A 22,758-nucleotide genomic window follows, 5' to 3' on the forward strand; every position below is an offset into this window, starting at 1 on the left:
GGTGTTAAAAAAGTCAAACGTTTTATAATTTTGGATGGAACTAGTATAATATAGTGATAAAAAGAGAGTTTGGGAGTTTCATGACGTGAAATGAGTCGGCATCGTTTTCCAAAATAATATAAAGCCATTTTTTTATATTCATAGTTCTACAATACACTTAGATATAGTGTACATCTAAATGTAATAACAAAAGCTATGTATCAAAAAAAAACCCAAAACGGCTTGTGTAACTCAAAAAGCTTCTTTTGAATCAGAATGATAGCCGGCGGTCCACTCAGTCTAAATAAAAACCGCCGCTAGAAGATACATATAAAGATATTCATAGGTAGCTCCTTCGTTCAGCAGACAAGAACTGGTGGCGGTTTTGTGGCGCGAAACAGAAATGGTGTAGTGCAATCAGCTGGGGCAGGGAGTATCAGATAGAAGGATGTTTCTATTTTGCACGCTGAAGCTCTGGTAAGCCGAAGCAGCGAAGCCTACAACATGTGGCGTAGTTGAGTATCAGATGGACTGATGCCACAACCACAACTCACATCAACAGATTTGGATCATAGCTCCATTGGCCGTTTAGTGCGGCAGATTAGAGATATCATGGCCCTGTTCGCTTATGCTAAAATTTAGCTTATGCTGATTTATTATGAAAGAAAAATATTGTTTATTCACTGAGGACGATCATACTTAACGAGTTTGTTTCTTGATCTCTATTTGTAATCGAAATTGCAATAGTGTCAGACAGTTTAGCTTTCCATGTGCCAAGTTATCTGGCCTCTGGCTTGGATTTGTTGCTAAGCCATGCCACGGAGTTTGTATCAAACCTGGTGTTTGGCGATAGCCTACTGATGTCTAATGGAGGTGAATATTCCCATAAAAAAATAGAATCAATGTGAGGGTCTAATACTATAACCATTGGGCACCACCACAGTTATACAACAGATGTTAGGAGTATCCGGTATCAGGCTATCAGCTAACCATAGAGCACCACCACAGTTATACAACAGATGAAATGCCTTTACATTACCAATACGAATTCTAGCTATAATTTTACAACAGCCCCCTGGAGGGAGGGATCGGGTGCCGCATAGGCGCATACCAACTGAGAACGCTGCGACACTGCCATTGTCGCTTGTCACAGGTGCCAAGACCAACAGGTATCTTGCACTGTTTATTCGTTCACAAGAAAGTGTTTATTTAGAACTAGTACCAGCTTCATGGCTCCTGGAACTTGATCGGTATTTGCGCCATCTGGGGCTGATGCTTCCTGACCTGCAGACGTTGCACAAGGAAGTCTTTAGGCTTTCTAACAGTACACGCCAACAACTGTTACTCCCTCCGCTCCAAATTATAGTTCGCTTTAGAGTTTGTTCTAATAGTACACGCCAACAAACTGTTCTTCTGTCCACCCAAATCATAGTTCGCATTAGACTTTTTTGAACGAATCAGCAGAAGCACTGCTATATTCCTTTTAGATTTGTCCTTTAAACTTCTCTAAATTTGACCAAGTTTTTAGAAAAAAAATATATATACAGACATCTACAAATTCAAATAAATGCACTATCAAAACATATTTCATGGAAATTTTAATGAAACTAATTTGATAATTGATACTGTAGATGTTGATGAATTTTTCTATAAACTTCGTCAAAGTTAGAGAGGTTTGATTTAGAACAAAGCTATGACCTATAAGGCTATAATTTAGAATGGAGGGAGCAGATCAAAATGAAATTGATTTTCAGGACCTTGATACCAGCCATTGATAATAGCTTGTGAGAGGCAACATAAACATGAGCTGAGTTGTCAATCTTTTTTTCGACGAAATAAATGACCTCAGATACGCCTGACTGTAAGAAATATCAGCATGCTGTTAGAACTCAAGCAATAATTATTAGAACTGCATGAAGAAATTATTTTTGTGTTGGCTGTTCTTTTATTAGACTTTCAGTGAAAGGAAAATGGCTGCATGGGGAATCGCGCTGGACTACCATACAAATGCCAAAGCCAAACAAGTAGATCTTTGTTGCTGAACTGCAGTGTGTATGCAACCTCACTTAATAAATTGAGCACATGCAAGCTTTAACAGGGGAAGCTTACAGTGGTTCATTGCAGTTTAGCATGAAAAGGCAGAGCCCATATCAAGCTTAGGTAAATACTTACAAGTGCATAGTAAGAAACTTGGGGATACATGTCGTGTACAAAATGAGTGACAACATTGGCCGGTGTGGGAGAAAATTTAAATGCACTACCCTAAACTGCAACCATAACTAACATCATGATCCTACAAAGAGACAAACCTGAATAATAATCTTGGCACATTCATTGCATGGGAACATGGTGACATATAACTTCTGTGAGAGAAGAAACACAGAAAACCAGTAAAGCTTTTATAAAAAATGAATGAAATGTATAATGGTTTAGGAGACTGAAACGACCAAACCTGTCCAGCCGCTGAAGCATGGTTGGTATTTAGAATTGCATTAACCTCAGCATGAACAACGTAGCTGCTAGGATGCAAAAATATATATAATTGGTTGCAATTTATATCATATAAAGTGCTGCTACTGGACTCCTCTTTCAATATGAGAATTTATTGTCGCCCTTGTCATGAGAATCAATAAGCAACATAAAATCCACAATCTGTACCTCAGGATTGTGCAACAAAGCCAGATTACTATAAATATAATAATCACTCAACATAGAATAATTTCACAAAGTTTAAGGCCATGAAACTGAGGGTGGAACTCATAGAGTAGAAGCAAGAAAGCACATATTCTGAAGTCAGCCTCACAGTGCTATGGTTGTTTCATTGCTCGTTTTCATCAGACATTTGTTGTGCATTGCTCAGTTGAAAGAAATTATAAGTATATATACACATAAGAGTTCTGGTACATCATCAATCAAATATTTAAATTAGTTTTTTATGGCAAGTTGTTTTCATACATTTGGGACAAGATCAATGAACATAGTTTAGTTAAGATCACGTATTAATAAATAGTATGGTGTCTGTGTCCAGAAAACATAGGTGTGTATCAATGGGAAAACAAAATAATGGCAATGAGACCAGGAATAACGAGAGAAATTAATTACTTACGGAAATTTTGTCTCTAATGGATTTCCATTTGCAGATTTCTGAAATAGAAAACAATTAGCAAAATAGTATCGCTTTCCTCATCATATGTGAAAGATGCAATCTTTTTTTTGAAAAGTGAGGAAGTGAATCTGTGGATGTATTTTGAAACTGGCATGTGGTATTTGACTAGATTATTAAGTAACCTTCTATTTCTTGTTGTTGAGTGGACACCAACTACTAATAGATCCAAAATAGAACTTCAGATAAAGAAAATGTACCTTTGCCCATGGAAGCTTGTCATCGGAACAACCTCTAGGGAAGCCATTGTAACCAATTCCTGGTTAGAAAACAGCTGAGTTACATTGTCAAATACAATGTGCATCTTTAAATGTTGGACATGACAGCTATATTCATCACAATTGACCCATCACAGAAAATACAGCCATCAGCAACCAGAACAAGTTTATGGTGAACCAAGTTGCATATTGTCATAAGCCAAGATAGGCTCTATAAACGCACCACAGAAAAGATACCACTAATGCCATGTTAAATTAGGAATCAACTATTATAGAAATTATTTACTGCTCCCTTATTCCTGCTCTTGGATATATGATTGGAATAGCAGAACTGGGACCAAACCACCAAGCATTGGCGGATCCAGGGGGGGGGGGGGGGGGGGGGGGGGGGGGGGGGGGGGGGGGGGGGGGCTGGGGGGGCTGCAGCCCCCCCCGGGAGAGTGATTTTGCCTTGATATTACTGTACAAAAAACGTGATTTCATCGTTAATTTTCGACATTTGTTCTAAATCTCTATTGATTAGCCCCCCCTGAGGTGCTCATCCTGGCTCCGCCACTGCCACCAAGAGTATGAACTAGACAGGAAAAAGTTATAGACTTCGCAAAAAAAAAAGGATGGAAGTTATGGAGTATGGGTAGTGAATTTCCAACATGAAGGTACCACGGGAATAAACATACACACTCCAGCATTTATCAGCACAGATCATAGACCCAATACACCAGGCACTCTCCTGATCAAATTAATACATACACGAATGCACAGCAGTGTATACAGAGCATTCTGCAGCAGTACAGCTTCATCCTCACCTAGGATTATTCCCTCTTGGCTAACCAAACATGCTCCAACCTGAGTGAAATGGATGGCATATCAATCAATTCATAATTTCATCACTCACATAGGTAAAGGAACAAAAATTACATTATCTGACATACTGTGACAAATGTATTTCATGAGTATGCAAAGGATGCCAAAACAAGCATCTTCTCCCTCTTCCATTTATAACAAATCAAGCAGAAAGCGACATGTTTTAATCAAGACTACAAAGAAGTAATAGACTTATTTTAATATTGTCACACAAAGTAGAAACGAAGTCTGTCGATTTGGTCCTTTTCTTTTATAAAATTTGAAGTGCTGAAATGGACTTGGAAAGATTTATTGAAGTGTTCAAATACACAGATGTAAAGTTTTTCGCAATAGAAACAAAAGATCCTGTTGTTGCTAATTGTGGTGAATTTTATTCATCGTCGGTTGCAAAAGATCAATAGAGCATTGTTCAATGAAGTATAAATACTACTCCCTCCGTTCCAAATTATAAGTTGCTATGACTTTTTTGGTGCATAGATTTTGGTATGTATAATTTGGTACATCAAAAAAGTCAAAGCGACTTATAATTTGGAACGGAGGGAGTATTTAACATGGCCTAGTAACTAGTGCTAAGAAGGCTCTAGTAATACAGTGTGACTGAAATGTCAAGTCGACGGAATTTGACCATTTGATTGCATATTTAGACCTGTGCATGTTCCAGCATCAGTGCGTCACTAAGGAATTTCCACAAACAGCTTTGGCGCGAATACATATCCAGTACAGATGTCGTTTACCTGCCGATTAGGATCCTTGGACCGTTCAGCCGAAAGGAAGGCGATCGCCATGAAGTAGTCGTCCCAGGAAATATACCTGCACAGACAAGCGCTATGAATCCGCACAGGAGACTCAAGACGAGCGGAACTGGCACAAGGATCGCTAACGAGGGCGGGACAGCGTGGACGAACCCTTCCCTCTTGGCAGGATCGAAGGGCGACTGCGCCAGCAGGCGCTCGGAGACGGATCCGTTGGCGGCGAGGGAAAGGTTCTGGGGTCTGACGGAGGATGTTCTGCGGGAAGACAGGAGGCGCAGCGCAGCTGCGGCAGCAACGGCGCCGGCCGCAGCTGAGAGAGAAGCTATGGCTAGATCCCTGGTCGAGGCCATCGCGCTCGCTCGGCGGGAAATGGGCGCGCCGGCCACCGGAGGTGTGGGTACGGTGCGGCGGCGACGCTATCTGAACCAGGAGGCAAGGATGCTAGGTTGGGGTTGGGGAATGGAGAACTGGGAGACCACGAACGCGGGAAAATTTGGGGCTTCCTTTGCTGTTCCCGCGCGTGAGAAGAAGGCAGTGACGCTAGCCTCGACGAAGGTCCATTCTTGGTTTGGGCCTATGGGCCTCGTCTACTGTAGGTCCATAGTCGCTATGGTTTTTCCTACACTTGAAATTCTGACTTCAGGGTAAGCTCATTTTGACAAATTCTTGCTTAAGTAGCCTGCCTATGTATGTGATGAGTTGTTACTTCCTTCCAAAAGGGGTACATACCAAAATGGACACAATTACATCTCGATTCTTTTGGAGAGGAGCTGAGGATGTTTTCAAATATCATATGGCAAAGTGGGTATTAATTTGTAAACCTAAAATACATGGGGCTTGGGGATTATCAAAACAGAGATCATGAACCAATGTCTTCTTACTAAGTGGATTTGGAAGATTGAGACAGGGCCATAGGATTTGTGGTACAAACTATTGAAGGGCAAATATATGCAGAATAATAATTTCTTTGGTTCTGATCAAATTAGTTCTGGAATGGTCTTCATAAGGTCAAGCATTTGTTCCAGTGGGGAGCTGAATATAGTGTTTGAAGGGGATAAGGTTAGATACTGGCATGACTCATGGCTTCGAGGTATACCATTGAAGATTTAGTTTCACACCTTGTATAATATCTGTAATGATCCAAATGTGATAGTTCGGGAAACATGGGATGGAAATGAGTGGTGTGTTTCTTTCAGAATAAGTTTACATGGTGAGCTAGTTGAAGATTGGGGGAATTTGAAAAGGCTTCTGGGAGAGGTTCAACTTGATTTGACTCGAGATGATGAAGTGAAATGGGTTATTGATAAGCCCAATGTCTTTACATCAAAGTCTCCGTACTATGCTATGACTCATGAGGAGGTCAGGGATCAACTTAGCAAATTACTTTGGAGAAGCAAAGTTTATTTAGAAGTAAAAATTTTCCTGTGGTAGATTTTCCATGATAAATTGCAAATTGCAACGTCTTTGAAAAAGGAGAGGTTGGCATGGTAGACATCTCTGTTGTATCTACAATAGACCTGAGACGGTTAAACACGTCTTCTTTGAGTGTGTGTTAGCACAGCAGATTTTGTGTTGTATTAGAGATGCTTTTGGTTGGAATCACTTTCCAGTATCTATCCAAGAAGTTCTATTTCAAATGGTTGCCAAGGAGGCTAGGAGTCCCTCAAAGGATAGCCTTCTTCTTCTTTGCAGGTTTGGCGTGGGCAACATGGATGGACCTGGAAGAACAGGAACAAGACGGCCATTGAAAATATTTATCCCTCTAACCTAGATGTGGTGATTTACGTAACTATCAATCTTATGTGGGTGCGGGAGAACTTCTTAAGGAGGACGATAAGGGCAAGCTGAGGAAGATAGCGCAATGCTTGGAGGATTGGATCAACAAGAAGTGTTCAGACACGAGCTCTGATATAGTGTTTGCGTAATGTCTGTTGTGTTTCCGTTTAGAGGATGTTGCTCTTTTCTTTTTGGTTTGTGTTCGGCATTGTTATCGTAAGTTGGTTTCCCAGTTTGTAAGACTCGTAACTGTTTTCTTAAAAACGGAGTCATTCTTCTTTCAAAAATATACTCTTGTGAGATTCACCTAGATTTCAACCTTAGCATGGAAAGAAACATTTAACACAATGTTTCTATGTTGGGTTCTGGACATATAGAGGTATATATAGATATATGATAGTTTTGATTCATGTAAGTGTAATGTGACTTGATTACGGTAGGTAACGGGCCAATCAATGCTTGTTTCCATCCTCTTGTAATCAAGCTCTACCGTTAACACGTACCATTATACAAAGTCGATACAACTCTAGCCTTAGTGTAATCTGATAACAATTCATCGTTGTGTTTTTATTAATATTTTAGTAAGCAAACACTTCCTATGTTTTTTTTATTCTAGGAGCATTTATTCAAGTGGGCGTTAGTCTAGATCTAGAAATAAGAGGTGGAAACTACTAATATTTCTAATCAAACCGTGCATCAAGGATCAGACGGACCAAAATGCTATTAAAACCCTAATTATCGATCCTTGCCTTAATAAATAGCCCTCTCAAGTCCTACGCCGCCACTCTGGCGACCTCTTTTAGTTTTTCATTTCGTTTTCTCCGCTCTTCGTCTTCGCGGTGCTCGTAGGGAGCGGAGTTAGATTTTTTTCCCCTTTCTACTCGTCTCTCCCCTGATCCTTCTCCATATCTGGTGAGGTTAGGGAAGGAAAAGGTAAGCGGCTTTGTGAGGTTAAGGATCAGGGTCTGGGCTTTGGTGGTTTGTCAGAGTTCGGCGGATGTAGAAGGGATTTTTGGGAATCTAATAGCAAAAGACTAGATCGGCGACGGTGTGGGCGCGAGAGCGGTGTCGTGGCCGACCGAGTAGTGAAAAGAAAGCCTGTTGGACGAGGTAAGGGCAAAGGTGTCGTGGGATAGCCCCACGACTCTGATTAGCGTTGCGGTAGGAAGTGGCTCTATAGATCTAGGTGCATAAAAACGCCAAAGGTGAAAAAGACAGCTAGCGTAGACGAGTCATGTCATGCTCGAGCTTGCTACCCTAGAGGGACAGGGCTAGAATGTTGTGATAATAATGGAGAACGTAGATTGGAGAAAGCCATTGGTTAGAGGTAGACAAGGCACTCCAGCCGCTGGATTTTGATCATTCCATGACAAATTGTGGTGCTTAGTTGGATAAACCACTAAGCATCATATAGATAATTTCTTCTCCTTTGCCTTGTTCGACTGACCCCAAACCTAGCTTGATTCGCTTCTTTTTTCAGCCGGAACAGTGTTTTTCTCTCACAAAATTTCAGCATGAACAATGTTTCCAGCCATGAAACTTTTCTATACCAGCCGAACGAGGCCTTTGTGTCTACCATACCATCGTGTCAACACAGATCGTTGCTGATGTATCGGTGACACCGCCAACCTCAGCACTGATAGGCACTATCGACGTATCCGGGAGCATAGCTGTTGATCCATCAGTGGATGGACCGCCAGCGTCGGCATCGACGCCATTAAGCGTCGTTACCTTTTTCGGTCGCGTTCTATGGGCCTGCAGAGAACCTCACTCGCACAGTCGATGTCCACGCTACATGGTGTCGAGACTCCCGGGAGGTTCCACCAACCACTCCTGAGGCTGCAGCGGCAAGTTCTATGGTCCTACCCGTCAGCCACAAGAAGTTTGCGTACATTTTTTATTTACAAGCACAAAAAAAGGCCCACAGTTCACAAAAACCGCCAAAGAATACTAACCCTATTTTATTTGGGGTTAATTGGATCCATGCCATTATAATTTTCGATGTTTGGAGAAACGTCATTACTATTCGTCTATTTTAAAGCATGCCATTACAATTCTTCGTTTCCCACAAAAATGTCACTGGCACGCGGGCTCCACGTGTCATCTTCTTCCTATCCTCATCTCTCTCTCCATCCTGACGCGGCCACGGCGGGCGCTGCCGGCGGCGGCGGCTGCGGGCTTGCGGGCAAGCCGACGAGCCGCTGTTGTGACCCCGCGCACCGCGGGCGAGCAGCCGGCGACGGGAGCGCCATAGCCGAGCAGTAGGACGCGGGCGGTGCGGAGCTCGCCTCCCGGGCGGCGCACCGAGGACGCGGCCGGCGCGGAGCTCGCGGCCTGACCGGCGTGCTGCTGTTGCTGGGCTCTCCGAGGACACTCTGCACATGGCTTGCTCGCCGCGCGTGGGCTCGGAGTTGAGCTGGGGCCCACGGGATACGCTGGGGAGAGATGCAAACGGAGAAGGAGCTCACCACGACGCCGATGGTGGGCTTCTCTGTCGTCGAATGCTGACCGGAGAAGGAGGGAGCCGAGGCGAGGCGGACGGCAACTCCGACGAGCTCGCGGCGAAGGTGTTGCTGGCGTGGGTTGATGCGAAGGAGCGGTTTCACGGACTCGTAGTGCCTCTGCGAACTCGATGGAGGAGGAAATGAGGTCGGAGGCGGTCGGAGCGCGGAGAACAGCGAGCTCAAACCGAGTTTGGCAATGACGGCTGTATCGGCGGAAATGGGGTGCTAGAGAGTGGGGAAGGGCTCGGGTAGTGGTGGAGAAGTGGAGGCGTGTGCTCGCGGTGCCGAGGCCCAGCTTATATAGGGCAGAGAGGGAGCGAAGAGGAGCCGGTCGCGAGCTCAGGGGCATGCCGCCCATGGCGGCTGCGATTGGCGCGCCCGAGGTGTGCGGATGGGGTTGCGACTGCTGCGAGGGTAGGGGGGACGGGGAAGGAAGGGAGGGGGCCTGGTCCTCGCGGCGGGTGAGCTTGGTCGCGGCAGGAGTGGGAGGAGATGGGTTGCTGCTCGTGGGCTGCCGGCGTGCTGCTGCTGCTGCTCGCCGTGGCCGTGGCCGTGTCGGGATGGAGAGAGAGGAGGAGGGGAGGAGGAAGAAGAAGATGACATGTGGGGTCCACATGTCAGTGACAAGGGAGATGAAGTATACGTCTTCGTATATGCAGCTAGACTTACGCTGTGTCCATACATATTCAGTGACATTTTTGTAAAAAACAAAAAATTATAATAACATACTTCAAAATAGACGAATAGTAAACATCGGAAATTATAATGGCAGCCAATTAACCCTCTGGGAAGCGCTGGCGAGAAACGCCAATCGGCTGTGGCCGAACCGTCGTCAAATTCTCCCCGTGGCAGCCCGATCATGGCGTCGCCGGCGGCGGATCCGCAGCCGAAGAAACGTAAGGTCGCCGACGCCCAGGACCCAAGCCCCTCCTCCAATCCGGCGCCCGCGCGGCTTCCTTACCCTGCCCCGCCGCCTCCCGAAACCCTAGGTGCTGTGGCGCCTTCAACCTCCTCCCCACCTCCGACGGAAACGGCATCCCAGCCGCCGGAGGAGGTGAGGCTTCAAAAGCTCCGCAACCAGGAGGAGCTGAGAAATGTCTTCCAGCGCTACAACCGTATCCGCAAGTACATACAGGAGCACAAAGACGGCGGCCTCACGCCCGAGCTGGAGCAGGACTTTCTCTACCTCATCTCCGCCTCCCGAGGTGGCTAAACTCCTCCTTCTCTCTGTCGTGATGACATACAACAAAACTGGCATTACGTTCGTTGTTACTTGATGTTGTGATTTGCTATAGCCTGTGTAAGTATGTAGGCTTGAATCAGCTCCACATTCAAGAGTACGTTTGTTTGTTGCTGCAATAGTTTATACTATATCAGGAGAGGGAAAACATATGCCGGGTTTTAGGAATGTTTAATAGATAGACTGAATTCAGATCTAAACAAATGGAACCATGTAACTTGACATAAGAGTTACCGCTTCACATGGATTTCATGCAGTAGCTTGTTCATTTTCACTAATTTCCTTTGGTTGATTTGCAACCGACAAGAGTTTATTGATCTTCAATTAACTTATCTGGCTATTCATTCCATTACCCCGTGTCTTATCTGTAGTGAATGTTGTTTTAAGTACACCGTAATGACATTGTATACCAATAATGATAAATTCTGCATGAAATTTCTGTGCTAGTAACTACAATTTGGAAGTTGTTTCAAGTACTACCACATCATTGATCGAAATCAAAACGAGCTTGTTGAAATTCGGATATGTTGTTTGTTATATATCTTTAAGGTAAGACAAAGTGTTATTCATGATTAAATTATCCATTATCCGTGGAAATATAAAACTTGATCCTAAAAGCTTACTTCACTACAGATGTCCTAATTTTCTCTTTAGCAATTATGCTTCTCCATGCTTTGTGACCAGTTTGTTTAGCAAATAGTGAGGAGAAAATTTTCCAAGAGATGGGAAGGTGAATAAATCCAGGAATTGCACATTCTTAAAAGAGTTAGGAGTTTATCTGCCAATTTATTATCTGTTACAGCTTTTGCTCATAATGTGTCAGATTTAAAGGTGTTATCTTTTTCTTTGGCTTAACTTTATTAACTAACAGAGCGCTATTAATGGCTAAAACTTCTGGAGTACAACGGGACTTCATTTGCACAGCTTAAGGCTGTAATTTTGGTAAAGAATCAGTCTCTTCCATGTTTACAAACCATCGTTATCTTTTCCTTGTTCATCCATACAGGTTGTGAAAGCGTACAATGTTTTCTATCTTTGCCAATCCCTCGATTTGCCTCACGCTGTCCTACTGCACTCGAGGCGGCAACTAAAGTTACCATCAACATGTACAAATGCAACATGGCCACTGTAAAGAGAGGGGAGGATTTGAAAGGTGTGCCATACAAGACAGCTAAAGCATGTATCATTGGCTTAACTCACATATGCTCTGCAGCATCTTCTGAAGAACTCAAGTCATCTGTTATGAAAGGAATCTGCTCTGTCGTTTATAGAACTGTTCTCTCCTTCTTCATTTCAACCTTGGAGGGGAAGGATATCTATCGTATGATCTATACAAAACATGCAATGCTTCAGGACCCTGTGACGTTATTAGAAACTTTAAAATTGGAGTTGGACAATGCTAAGCAACCAACAATTGATAATTTATCTGAACTGGGAGCTATTTGCTTGCTTTGCACATTCCTTTTGTTCCCAGAGAATATACTAGAAGCCTGTTTTACGCTGCTTGCTTCTGCAGAATGTGATGATGTAAAAGGAGAAGGGTTATACCTTTTAAATCAGTTGACCTGTCATCTGACCTGTAATGCTGCAAATGTTGCTATGGGTGATAAGATTGATGAGCAGTGTCCTGTGATGGAAGGAAATCTGTCCGGCACCAATAAAATTGTTGATTCAAATCCTGTTGTTTCGGAAAATGCTATGGAGTCAAATGAGTGTTACATCACAATGGTATGGATCATTTTCTATTGATGCTGAACTTTCACCTTCTAACTATAGGAAGACAATGATGGTTATAGCATACCCTATTTAACTGCTAAGAACAATTTGTAAATGATTAGGGATCTGTTGTTTATATTCTAGTTATGCATCACAAGGTTCTACTTGCACTTAAAGTTAAAATTGACTCAGAAAGTTTTATATCTAGGAACTTCTTTGTAATTTTGCACTTAACTTTGTCTTAAAAAAATATGCTGTATAACTTCCTCTTCATTTTTTCCATCCATTTTTCTTATTTGTTTCTTACAATCTTACTAAGTTAAATTTGCAGGCCATCTCTAGGCATCCATCTCTGAGACGTTGGATATTATCAAGGTACAAGAAATTATGTGATTCTTGTAAACCTGCTGTGGTTTCTGAGGTGTCATCTTGTTTGAAAGTTCTGGGCTCTTTGTCAGAACCTTCTGAGGATAAAAGTCACACAGGCAATGAATCATCAGTGCTGGAGAAACTTGACAACAACGTCAGAGAAAATATGCGACCAGATGAACTAATTTCTTCGTCTGAGCAGGGAGCACTTGCAAAAACTGAGAGTGTCAATAATTATGGAAATAAGTCTTCACAGAACATGAATGTGGACATGATTTGTTCTGATAATCAGAAATCTGATGTGCTCACAGATGCAAAATTGAATGACTTCAAAGGACGGACTGTTGTCTCTGATGCACGGCATCAAGGTACAAGACGGGATTTGCTTATGCCAAAATCCGTGTATGATCCTGCTGGAGGATCTACATCACTTACTTCTCCAGGACAACATTTTGGAAGGGCAAAGCATTTATTTTCTGAACCATTTGATATTTATGGCACTTATGTTGCAAGGGATGTGATTTCAGTTTCAAAGGAACTTTGGGTTGGTTCACTGGGAAATAGAGCTACGGAGTCACTGGTCAGATCCAAGTTTGAGGAGTTTGGCCCATTAGTAAATTGTTTGTTCTATCCATCCAAATTTTTTTCCTTAGTTGAGTATAGAAACATATCACATGCTGTGCATGCATGTGGATATATGCAGGGCTCAACTATTTGGGGCGGTTTTCTTCAAATAAGGTATTTAGACAGGCTTATAGGTAGTAAGGGATTTATTCGTGGTATAGCTATTGGTGAAAGCCGTCATATTTATGTTGCTAAAGTGAAAAATAAAAAAGACAAAGATGAGGTTTTTGATGAGTTAAAGATGGCAGGGCTGAAGTGGCCATCTGGGATTACTGATATCTCTGGTGAAAATGCTTTGCTTCTTGAATTTGAGACGGCAGTTGATGCAGCTACTGCGAAATTCTATATTAGGCACCAAGCTCCTCCAGATGTTTGTTCCAGGGATATGAATCCACCTGGTCATCAGCTTTTGGTGCAAAATATAGACCACTCAGTCCCTGACATCGACTTAATCAATGCCTTCTCTCAATTCGGTGAGGTCATCAGGAACCAATTCAATAGGTATGATAGCAGCTGCTTTATAGTTTATAGATCACAAGATGCCGCTGCCCGTGCAAAATCACACTTACATGGAGCACGATTTGGGTTGAAGTCACTTAGTGTTGAATTAAGGACATGCAGTGCAGGATCTGTTCATGATAAAACAGTGCCACCTGTCGCTCCATTGTTAGGCCAGAGTGTTCCTGACAACAGCGTGCACCATGAGATCAGGTCAGCTTAACCTCTTTTCCCCTTAATTCTTTTAGTTGGTTTATGCCCGTGCGTTGCAATGGGAGCTGAATAATTTCCATGCAATAAAAGAAGAATGAAAAACATATTGTTTTGGGCCACAGTATAAGACATAGAAGCATTAATTTTACATAAGTATCATTGCAAACAATTGTGTTGAAAACTACACTCCAAAGTACACGTAAACCTTGAGTATATATCAAGTATGTAATAAATAGTAGAAAGCTCTGTTGTATTTTCCCTTAGAATGTAGCCACAAGCAATTGTCATTTCCTTCATATATTTCTGAAACACCACACATACTAAGGCTCGGCTCCTATCATATGGTTCTCTAGGCATCTTTAGTCATATGGTTCTCTAGGCATCTTCAGTCATGTCCCGCAGAGTATTGTAATCTTCCTCTAGTTGCTATCATCATTGTCACCTCCCTCTATGCCTTGTTTTCATCTTTTAGGCTGCATCCACATCCTAAAACACAAATATGAATGTAATTTAGATACTTTTCCATGGAGAAATAAAATACCACACTCAGCAAATTTGCATGAAGACAATCTAAACAAAACTAAAATTTCCATGGAGAATATTTGATGCCTAAGTTTAACTGACAATTAATTCCATGTTGCCATAAAAAATTGTAGACTGCATTCCTTGCTTGCTTGAGACCGAAACCATAATGTCAGGCCTTTTTTATTTTAGTTGCTTTCTGCAACAGCAGCTGGTCACCACATTATGGTAGCTGCTGACACAGCATTATGTAATTTGCTACATCTTTTACATGCCACAAGGGTAAACTTTCTTGTTACTTAACATACTCATTCCACTTTGGAACGCATGCAGGAATCCAAGAGTTCCAGGATATCATGCAAGATATGCAGCACCAGGGGATCGACCTATTTATGGTAAATCTAGTCTTTGATTAGTGGAACAGAATGCGAGCTTGTACATGATTAGTTTCCAATATAACAATGTGTTCCTTGATGTGCAGGTCCGCCACCTCCAAATACAAGCAGAGCTCCACAAGGAATTTTTCCTCGCCCACCTGTTTCCACACACCATGGTTCTGTAATACCACCGCCACCTATCCAAACCTCTTTTGTTCGTCCTATATATCCTGGTCCAGGGAGTCCCTGGGAGAACACTACTCCAAATCCACCGCCCTTCAGCCACGTTTCTCCCCGCATGATGCCTGGAAGTAGCTTCCGTGTTAATCCAGCTTCTCTTCCTTTCATACCCTCTTGTGTTACCCCTCTTCCACAGCTTCCTGGAGGTTCAGCACAGCATTCTGAGAAAATGCCACCGTCACTACCTCTGCCAACTATAGCTCCCCCACCATTTACACCTCTAGATATGCCACCTCCACCCCCACCGCCACTACCTATTTCCCAGCCACCTTTAGTGCCGCCGCCCCCAAATTCTCCTCTGCCACAACCTATTGCTGATTCATCTGACTCGCAAAAGTCAAGTTCTCACCCTCAATGGCAGGGTCCTCTTTTAAAAAGTGGCATGCATTATTGCAGAATCTATGCAAGCAGAATAGAGTTGGATACCTGCAGATATGAAAATTCTGTTTCTGAACCAGCAGAGTAAGAGTTGCATATGTTAATGCCCAATACTAATATATAATCTGCAGTATGAATATAGAAGTTTTCTTAAAATCATTTCGCTTGGACATTTTAGATGGCCTTCAGAGCTAGATGTGACAAAGCGCTCAGCTTTCCAGCATGTGAAGACAACTTTCAACAATACACCACCTAATAAGGTAAGGTTATATAAGGTCATATCACATTTCAAAAATATTTGCAGCCTAGTATAGTTTTGACATTTGTGTTATCTTGATGAAATGGGAAAGGGTGTTCTGTTCATGAGAACTTAACACACAAATTTCACATACCATGTAAAATGTACCTGAACAACATTCTGCATTAAGAACCATGTTACCCATTTTTTTACAATTTGGCCCTTTTTTTGAAGAAAATTTACGTTTGGCTCCCTGGGAGACGTAAACTCATCTTTGGACCCTGGGGGTTGGCGTCAGGACTCATGGCGCCGAGGTAACACGTCTTGGTGCCACAGATCTTGGCTCCGAGGTGCTTGGCCTGCACAGCAGGACATCCTAGGTGGCGTTGACGTGGCTGGTACCTCGGCATCAGAATACATGGCTCCGAGCTCGGCGCCACAGATCTTGGCGCCGACCTCGGAGTCGGTCAGATGATGTGCTGCGACGGAGGTGATGAGACGTGCAAGCGGTAGCAGGCCCACAGTCACTCTCTCTCTCTCTCTCTCTCGTAGTATGTGACTGCACAGGCGCGCTGGCGCTGGGGAGCAGCAGCAGGCACGGTAGTGCAGGGATTCCTGCGCAGCATACGAAAAATTACGAACCCTTTCTTCTCTCACTCGAGTACTGCCCCTTTATTACTCTCTGCCGATATGCAGCTAGCAGATGCATCCGGTTGAACCGATGCTGGACTTGGCGAATCTACTTTTCTTGATCAATCTTTTAATCGTTGTAAGTTTGAAAACCCGAAACCAAATTGTCCAACTGATATGACCTTTGCATTATTTAGAATTTAATCAACCTTTCAAGCCCAATATTGACCATGTTTTATTTTGCTAACAGGTCCACAATATTGACCATGGTTTTGCATGAGTATACAACTTGTAAAACCTGAAGTAGCATGGAGTTCGCTTGAACTTATCAGCCTGGCTTATTAGCCATGGTGCAGTATTTTCCTCTCGCAAGAAAACAGCATCAGCAGGCTTATTAGCCGTAAAAACCATCAGCCGAACACTTTCGCGGGGTTCTACATATTAATTTTTTTTATTACAACTGAACTTAATAGCGACTATACTGAAATTAATTCGCAAGAACACTAGTCGCTTCCTGCATTTTGGTGGGGTGAAGCTCTTCTATTGTAACCCTAATGGGCTAATTTGGCAGCCCAATGCCCAAATCTAAGCCCCGTTAAACGGAGGAAAGGAATCGCGCGCGGGAGAAACGGCGGCGGGGGTGGGGGGGAGGATTCCAGTGCGCCTCCTGCATTTTGGTGGGGCTAGGCTCTTCTATTGTAACCCTAATGGGCTAATTTGGCAGCCCAATGCCCAAATCTAAGCCTTGTTAAACAGGCCCACGAAAAACACAGCTCCCAGCCTGGTCGTCCCCCTCCTAGTCGGACGACTAATCGCGATTAAGTGATGATTAGTCGGACGACTAGGTTTCTGATCGAGCTAATCGCGTCGGTGTCCCTAGTCGACCTCCAGGGACCGATCAGAGTCGGACGACTTGTAAACATTGATGTACTAGCATAAAGACAATATTCTGTAGTTCATTATGCCAGTAGTTTTAGAGTTATATGTCACCTATAATTAGTGGGAGGATTTATCTTTTGTTTGATTTCTTGGATTAAGCAAGAATGAAATTTCTCTTGGGTTTCATCTCCATTGGAGTACTGGGTTTTAGATTAGGGAAAAGGAGCCCCGCCCTACTGGTGGCTCATATTGGGTCTCAGCTTAAACATACTGTAACTTGGTTTGGAGTAATAGACATGGTTGTTTTAACTATTAATTAGGAATGATTTTAATATGTTAAGGGTAGATAGGAAAATCCACTTGTGCTTTCTGATGTTGGAAAAATGATTTTTCCCCACTTTGCAGAGAGAAGTCTGCCGGCTCGTGCCTTGTTCAAATGGTGATCAGAGAGGGGTATGATCTTATCAATAATGGCAACTAAATTACATTTTCTCTGTTTTATGTATCTATTGCAATGAATGAGTCATCCGATACTTCTAAAACTATCTTTAGTTGTTGTGCATATGTGATTACATTAATCTTGCACTAGACCTTAAGCAAACAGCAAATGAAATCATTATGGCAGGAACTCTGCCTTTCAATTTAGAGGGAAAGAGAGTTTAAAACAACAAAATCTAGGGCAAGCAAAAGAGGCCTTCTGTTGTGATTTCTTTAGCGGGGAAAACTGAATGAATTTGGCATTTGTGGCAGAAAATTCTTTGCTGAAATTGTCAATTGTGACCATGTAATTTTGAGTTTGTAGGTGTTTTGTGTTTGTAAGTTAATACTCCATCCGTTCCAAATTATAAGTCGCTTTAATTTTTTTGGTACATCCATTTTGCTATGCATCTAGATAAATAATATGTCTAGATACGTAACAAAATGGATGAACCAAAAAAGTCAAAACGACTTATAATTTGGAATGGAGGGAGTAGTTCAATAGACTACAGTTGCATAGGCGGACCCAGGGCCCGGCGACCCTGGGCACCTGCCCGAGCTCTCTACGGCGACCACCTGACACAGGGCAGCAGAGCCAGTGCAGCACCGCAGCTCTGGAGAATGCAGCGTCTTGGTTAGCACGTCGATCACTACCTGCTCCATAATCAATCACTTCGTTAGTTCTCAAATCTCGACTCTCACAGAGCGACAAACAAGCAGCTGATAGTACTCTCAGATACTACCATGTAGTAATTCGTATTAATTTTTTATTTTTACTCAACAGTTAAATTACCATTCTTCGACGGTCTCATAAAAATGTTTAAAAATGTATGTAGCGTATACCTGTGAGCTTACATAGTCTATATTAGACTTTTGGTATCAATTTGTTAATGTACAATTTATTTTTATTGTCATAATTGCGGAGATAATTGGTGATATCTCCTTTTCCTTGCTCCCTGATTGGTGGCTTGACCGGCTCCGGCTCCAGCTGTAATCTCCTTCATGTATTGTAAAGTAACTATTTTTATATTTTTCTCAAAAAGAACAGGAGCTGGTAAAACCATACTTTTTAGTTTATATCAGCAGTCGATATGTTTATGCGAACTTGTTTTTCATTCTTATGTTCGCCCAGGCTCTAGAAAATTTCTAGGTCCGCCACTGTACAGCTGTATGGCATTTTATCTCTGCCTGTGTTCCATGACAGCAATACTATCGTCATTTAATCAAGCCTGGAAACCGGGTTGTCTGAGATCATGTGGAAACTAGATTTCATTGTTATGTTCTTGATAACTAATGGCCAAGTAGTTAACTGGAGTGTTTTGTATCTTGCAGTTCCGGGATTTCATAAGCTATCTGGTACAGAAAGACTGCGCTGGCGTGATTAGGATTCCTGCTGTGAAGGCCATGTGGACGAGGATACTATTTATCCTTCCTCCCACATCTGATACATGTGGCATGGTAGGAATCCCCCCTGTTCCAGCGGACACTATGATTGTTGTAATTTTGCCCAAGGAAACAACCATCGAAGCATCATGACAATTGTGTGCTACATGTATGTTAGCTTTGTCGATGCTAAGGTATTTGTAGAGCTTTGAACTCCGTAGCAGTTATGTGAAAACTGTGCATAACCGTTGGTGTTAGCATTGTTATACAGGGGTTCAGCTTAGTTCTCTGTGAAGTGTCAATTCTGTCGAAATCTAGCTCTGCGGTGGGAACTCATGCACCAGTCAGTCAGTCACCATGCTCTGCAACTGTGCAGGCGGTGTAGGGCGTCCTGACCCAGACTAGTAACAGGGCGCTGGTCTGGTCTTGCCGCCGTGCCCGTCCGGGCTGCACTGCCACCCATGGTGTGTGTGGGACCCTGCTAAGCCTAAAAGATGGGGGCTCCACAGCCGGAAGGCTGGATTATTGTGAATGTTGACCCAGTGGTTTTCGCCAAATCACACGAGTGTGGAGTTGAGGCAGGGATGACACAGTGGCTGCTTGCAGGCAGCACTGGTGAGATCTCTCTCGAGGCAATAGCTTTTAGGAATACAGTTCTCTTCGCCTCAGGACTCTTAACTAATCACTTAATCAGGCGATAATTGCTTTAGATTATCTCTACGGTACAAAAGTTCCAACAGATGCAAGGATCGCTTCGAAGCCTGTTGATCGGCACCGGCTGGACCAAGAAGACACAGTGCTTGGCTGCGGTGCGCGCGCCAATTCATGATGTGGTCATACAAACCACAGGCAGTTTGTATCGCACAAGTTTGTTTAGATGATGATGACATGCTGGCATCTTATATTGACTTGTCTCTTGCGTATAGTAAGCAAGGGTTTTCAGATTCAATCTATTATTCCCATCTACAACGCTGCGCCGTCGAAGCGGTTCAAAGCTAGTTTTATGTTTAGTTGGGTTCGTGCTCAGTCATCAAGCTAGTTTTACTTTGCAACAATCTTCTCAGTTGGCTGTCTAATCAACTGTGGGAATTGGGAGTGAACAAGGCTGAACAAGACTAACCGATCGATTACTTGCCTTCGCGAAAATAGTAAAGAAAAGTCAAGTACAATTTAAGTATCGTTAAGACAAGTCAAGAAGGTTAAACCAGTACTAACAAGGCAGTACAAACTCAGTTCCAAGAATCTCCAACGCAAAAAATCAACAGATACAGCAATTCGCTGTCTGAAGCTACAACAAGTTAAGGAGCTAAATCAATCTACAGCGTGTTTGATCATGCGTCCGGCACCATCGGCTCATTGCGAGAAGTCGATGCTAGGCAACAAATCAGGCAGAGAGTTCATGAAAATGAAACTGTCGTCGTCCACCAACGCGGGCGAGTCCAAGTCTTGATGGTAGCCTGCTCCTGCGCCCGCCCCATCAGCAGGATTGGGGTTGACAACATCCGCCACCATCACAGGAAAACAAGTGTCGTACTCAAGCTGCGGTGCCGGCGGGTACTCATTGATGAACAGGGCAGCAGGGTCTTCCTCCGCGGCAGCAGTAGCACTACAAGTAGCGGTGGCGATTGCTCCTGCTTCATCATCCACTTCCTCCTCGTTCTCGAACTCGTCGTCGTCGCCCCTATGCTGCGCATCCCTGCTGTTCTTCTTGGCGTTCCTGCCGTGGTCGCTGAAGCGGATGCAGTACACCCTCACCGGCGACCGCGCGAACTCGGGTGGGGCGGTGATGGAGTACTCGTGCATGACCCAGCCCGTGCTGCCCTTGACACCGTGCTCCTGGAAGTTGAGCCCGTACTTGTCCCACTCGATCTTCATCTTCTCGGCGCTGCCGTGCACGCGCACGCGCAGCTTCTTCTTGACCTCCTGCCCTTCTTCCTGCTGGCGCTTCCTCTTTCCCTGCCCTTGCCAGGTCCCGTGTCCCGCGCAGGTCCGCTTCTGGCGGTTGCCCTTGGCGTTCATGGCCTGACACGCCGCGAAGAAGAAGGCCTGATGCTTCCGCCCGTGCTTCTCGAGGAGAGCCCACGGCGGCGCGCTCAGCGGATCGTCCTCGATGATGTCGTTCGGCAGGAGGGGCTGGTCTTGGATGCGAGGGAGCAGGCAAAGCTCGACCACCTCCTCGTCAGTGGGCACGAAACGGTAGCCAGGAGGAAGACTCTGCTCCGTGGCCATGGACGGTGGCTCTATTGCTCCGGCCGGCGGCGGCTCTCTAGGGATTTTCAGCGTGCGTGGCGTGGTGTGGCGGCAGAGAGGAGAAACGAGAAAGGATCGGAGTGGGCGCTAGGGAACCGGGAGCATTTATAAAACGGCGGGAAGGGGAGGCGAGAACCCAAAACGCGTTGTGGATCCAGCTTTCTCAAGTCGGACTCGACTCTGCAGCGGCCACGGGAAATTAAAACCAATCCCACTACCGGCGATACCGTATCAAGTTAGGAGTAGGAAACATTACAATGATGCCCTCCTGTTTTTTTAAGGCAAATCACATATTCATTAGAGACAACGTTCAGGCAAATCATCTGCAACAAGTTCACTTAGGGTATGTTTCGTTTGAGGACAAGGATAGATGGGATATGACCATCTATGGATTTGTGGATATAGATATCCAGTTGATGAATAAAGCTAATTTTCTGTTAGGTTGGATGGATATCTGTCGGATAGGATGAGTCATTTTTCTGTACGGTCGATGAATGGGGATGAAGAAGGCAGCTGCAGTCACCATCTATCCAAACCGGTGATGTTAAACGTGCACAACAGCTTCAACATATATACATGGTTACTGAATTATTTATGTAAAAAAGAAAAGAATTTCCAAAAGAAAACAAAAAAGAGAGAAAAACAGACCCACCCCACAAATCTCACGCACGCTACAGGAACCAACACACGCACGCACACAACACCACAAACGGACGGCCTTATCCTCTCCCTCGCGCCGCCTCCGGTCGCTCGTCCTCTCCCTCGCGCCTCCTCCGGAAGCTCCAGGGCAGGACCTCGCTCCTTCCATGGCTGCCTCCGTCTTCCACCTCGCAGATACAGCCCCTACTTCCTCTCTCCGATGCAGCTCCTGCTCGCACCCCTCACCTACGTGCTCTGCCGAGCGGGCACCAGCGGGGAAGAGATGACCGGCAGCGGCAGGGCAAGGCGAGCGGCGCCGCCGTGGCTCGAGACGAGGAGTAGGGAGCGATTGGAGCCATCAGGAAAAAGAGTAGGGAGCAGAGTTTTTTCATAGAAATTTCATTGGATTCTTGTTCCTCCATTTTGCCGACATCAATACTAGTTTGGAACAAGAAATGGGTGAGGAATTTTCCATAGGAATGTCAAGAAAAAAAGTACTTTTAGAGGAATAAAAAAGAGCTCTGGGCTCATGGGATCCTTTCATGCAACGCTGGCAAGGATGCTCTTTTATTTTTTGCGATTCAGAGGTTCATTATCAAGAAACATCAGGATTACACTTTTCAGTCAGCAGGTGATCAATACAGGTTGAGGCATAATGTTCATAAACCTTCATTCAAACAGAGGCCAATCCAAACTCTGAGTGCTGGGCAGAAACAGAGAGTTACAATTGCTGGTGCGTTAGCTGAAGCATCCAAAGTATTACCGCTGGACGAACTGACCACATTCTTAGATGAACATGACCAGGTACGGATCTCCTTCAAATTCTAGT

At 44.0% G+C, this 22,758-nt stretch overlaps 3 protein-coding genes across 6 annotated transcripts; 1 reads left to right on the forward strand and 2 right to left on the reverse strand.

Annotated features, from left to right (window-relative positions):
- Positions 1–873: 873 nt before the first annotated feature.
- Positions 874–5,474, reverse strand: LOC136453306 (uncharacterized). 2 transcript variants are annotated; one of them, XM_066453882.1, is made up of 9 exons: positions 5,130–5,474; positions 4,959–5,034; positions 4,167–4,206; positions 3,343–3,401; positions 3,086–3,123; positions 2,432–2,495; positions 2,289–2,342; positions 1,737–1,838; positions 874–1,263 (listed from the first exon to the last, which is right to left on the reverse strand). In XM_066453882.1, the coding sequence occupies exons 1-9, from the start codon at positions 5,324–5,326 to the stop codon at positions 1,207–1,209; spliced, it is 687 nt and encodes a 228-aa protein (XP_066309979.1). In that variant the 5' UTR covers positions 5,327–5,474; the 3' UTR covers positions 874–1,206. The 2 variants fall into 2 exon arrangements, with proteins under 2 accessions (XP_066309979.1, XP_066309978.1); XM_066453881.1 differs by having other exon boundaries at positions 2,432–2,498.
- A 4,575-nt stretch (positions 5,475–10,049) lies between these two features.
- On the forward strand, positions 10,050–19,334 carry LOC136450605 (uncharacterized). Of its 3 annotated transcripts, XM_066451128.1 has the most exons (9): positions 10,050–10,461; positions 11,503–12,224; positions 12,544–13,706; positions 13,827–13,916; positions 14,772–14,833; positions 14,920–15,517; positions 15,612–15,693; positions 17,586–17,633; positions 18,990–19,334. In XM_066451128.1, exons 1-9 carry the CDS (start codon positions 10,116–10,118, stop codon positions 19,191–19,193), a joined length of 3,315 nt encoding a protein of 1,104 aa, XP_066307225.1. In that variant the 5' UTR covers positions 10,050–10,115; the 3' UTR covers positions 19,194–19,334. The 3 variants fall into 3 exon arrangements, with proteins under 3 accessions (XP_066307225.1, XP_066307223.1, XP_066307224.1); XM_066451126.1 differs by having other exon boundaries at positions 12,544–13,916; XM_066451127.1 differs by lacking the exon at positions 17,586–17,633 and having other exon boundaries at positions 12,544–13,916.
- Positions 19,335–20,393: 1,059 nt separating this feature from the next.
- Positions 20,394–21,269, reverse strand: LOC136455234 (NAC domain-containing protein 83-like). The gene has a single exon (XM_066455353.1). It carries the CDS (start codon positions 21,267–21,269, stop codon positions 20,394–20,396), a length of 876 nt encoding a protein of 291 aa, XP_066311450.1.
- Between the last annotated feature and the right edge of the window lie 1,489 nt (positions 21,270–22,758).

This window comes from Miscanthus floridulus, chromosome 5 (genome assembly GCF_019320115.1).
Source record: "Miscanthus floridulus cultivar M001 chromosome 5, ASM1932011v1, whole genome shotgun sequence".
NCBI classification, from domain to species: Eukaryota; Viridiplantae; Streptophyta; class Magnoliopsida; order Poales; family Poaceae; genus Miscanthus; species Miscanthus floridulus.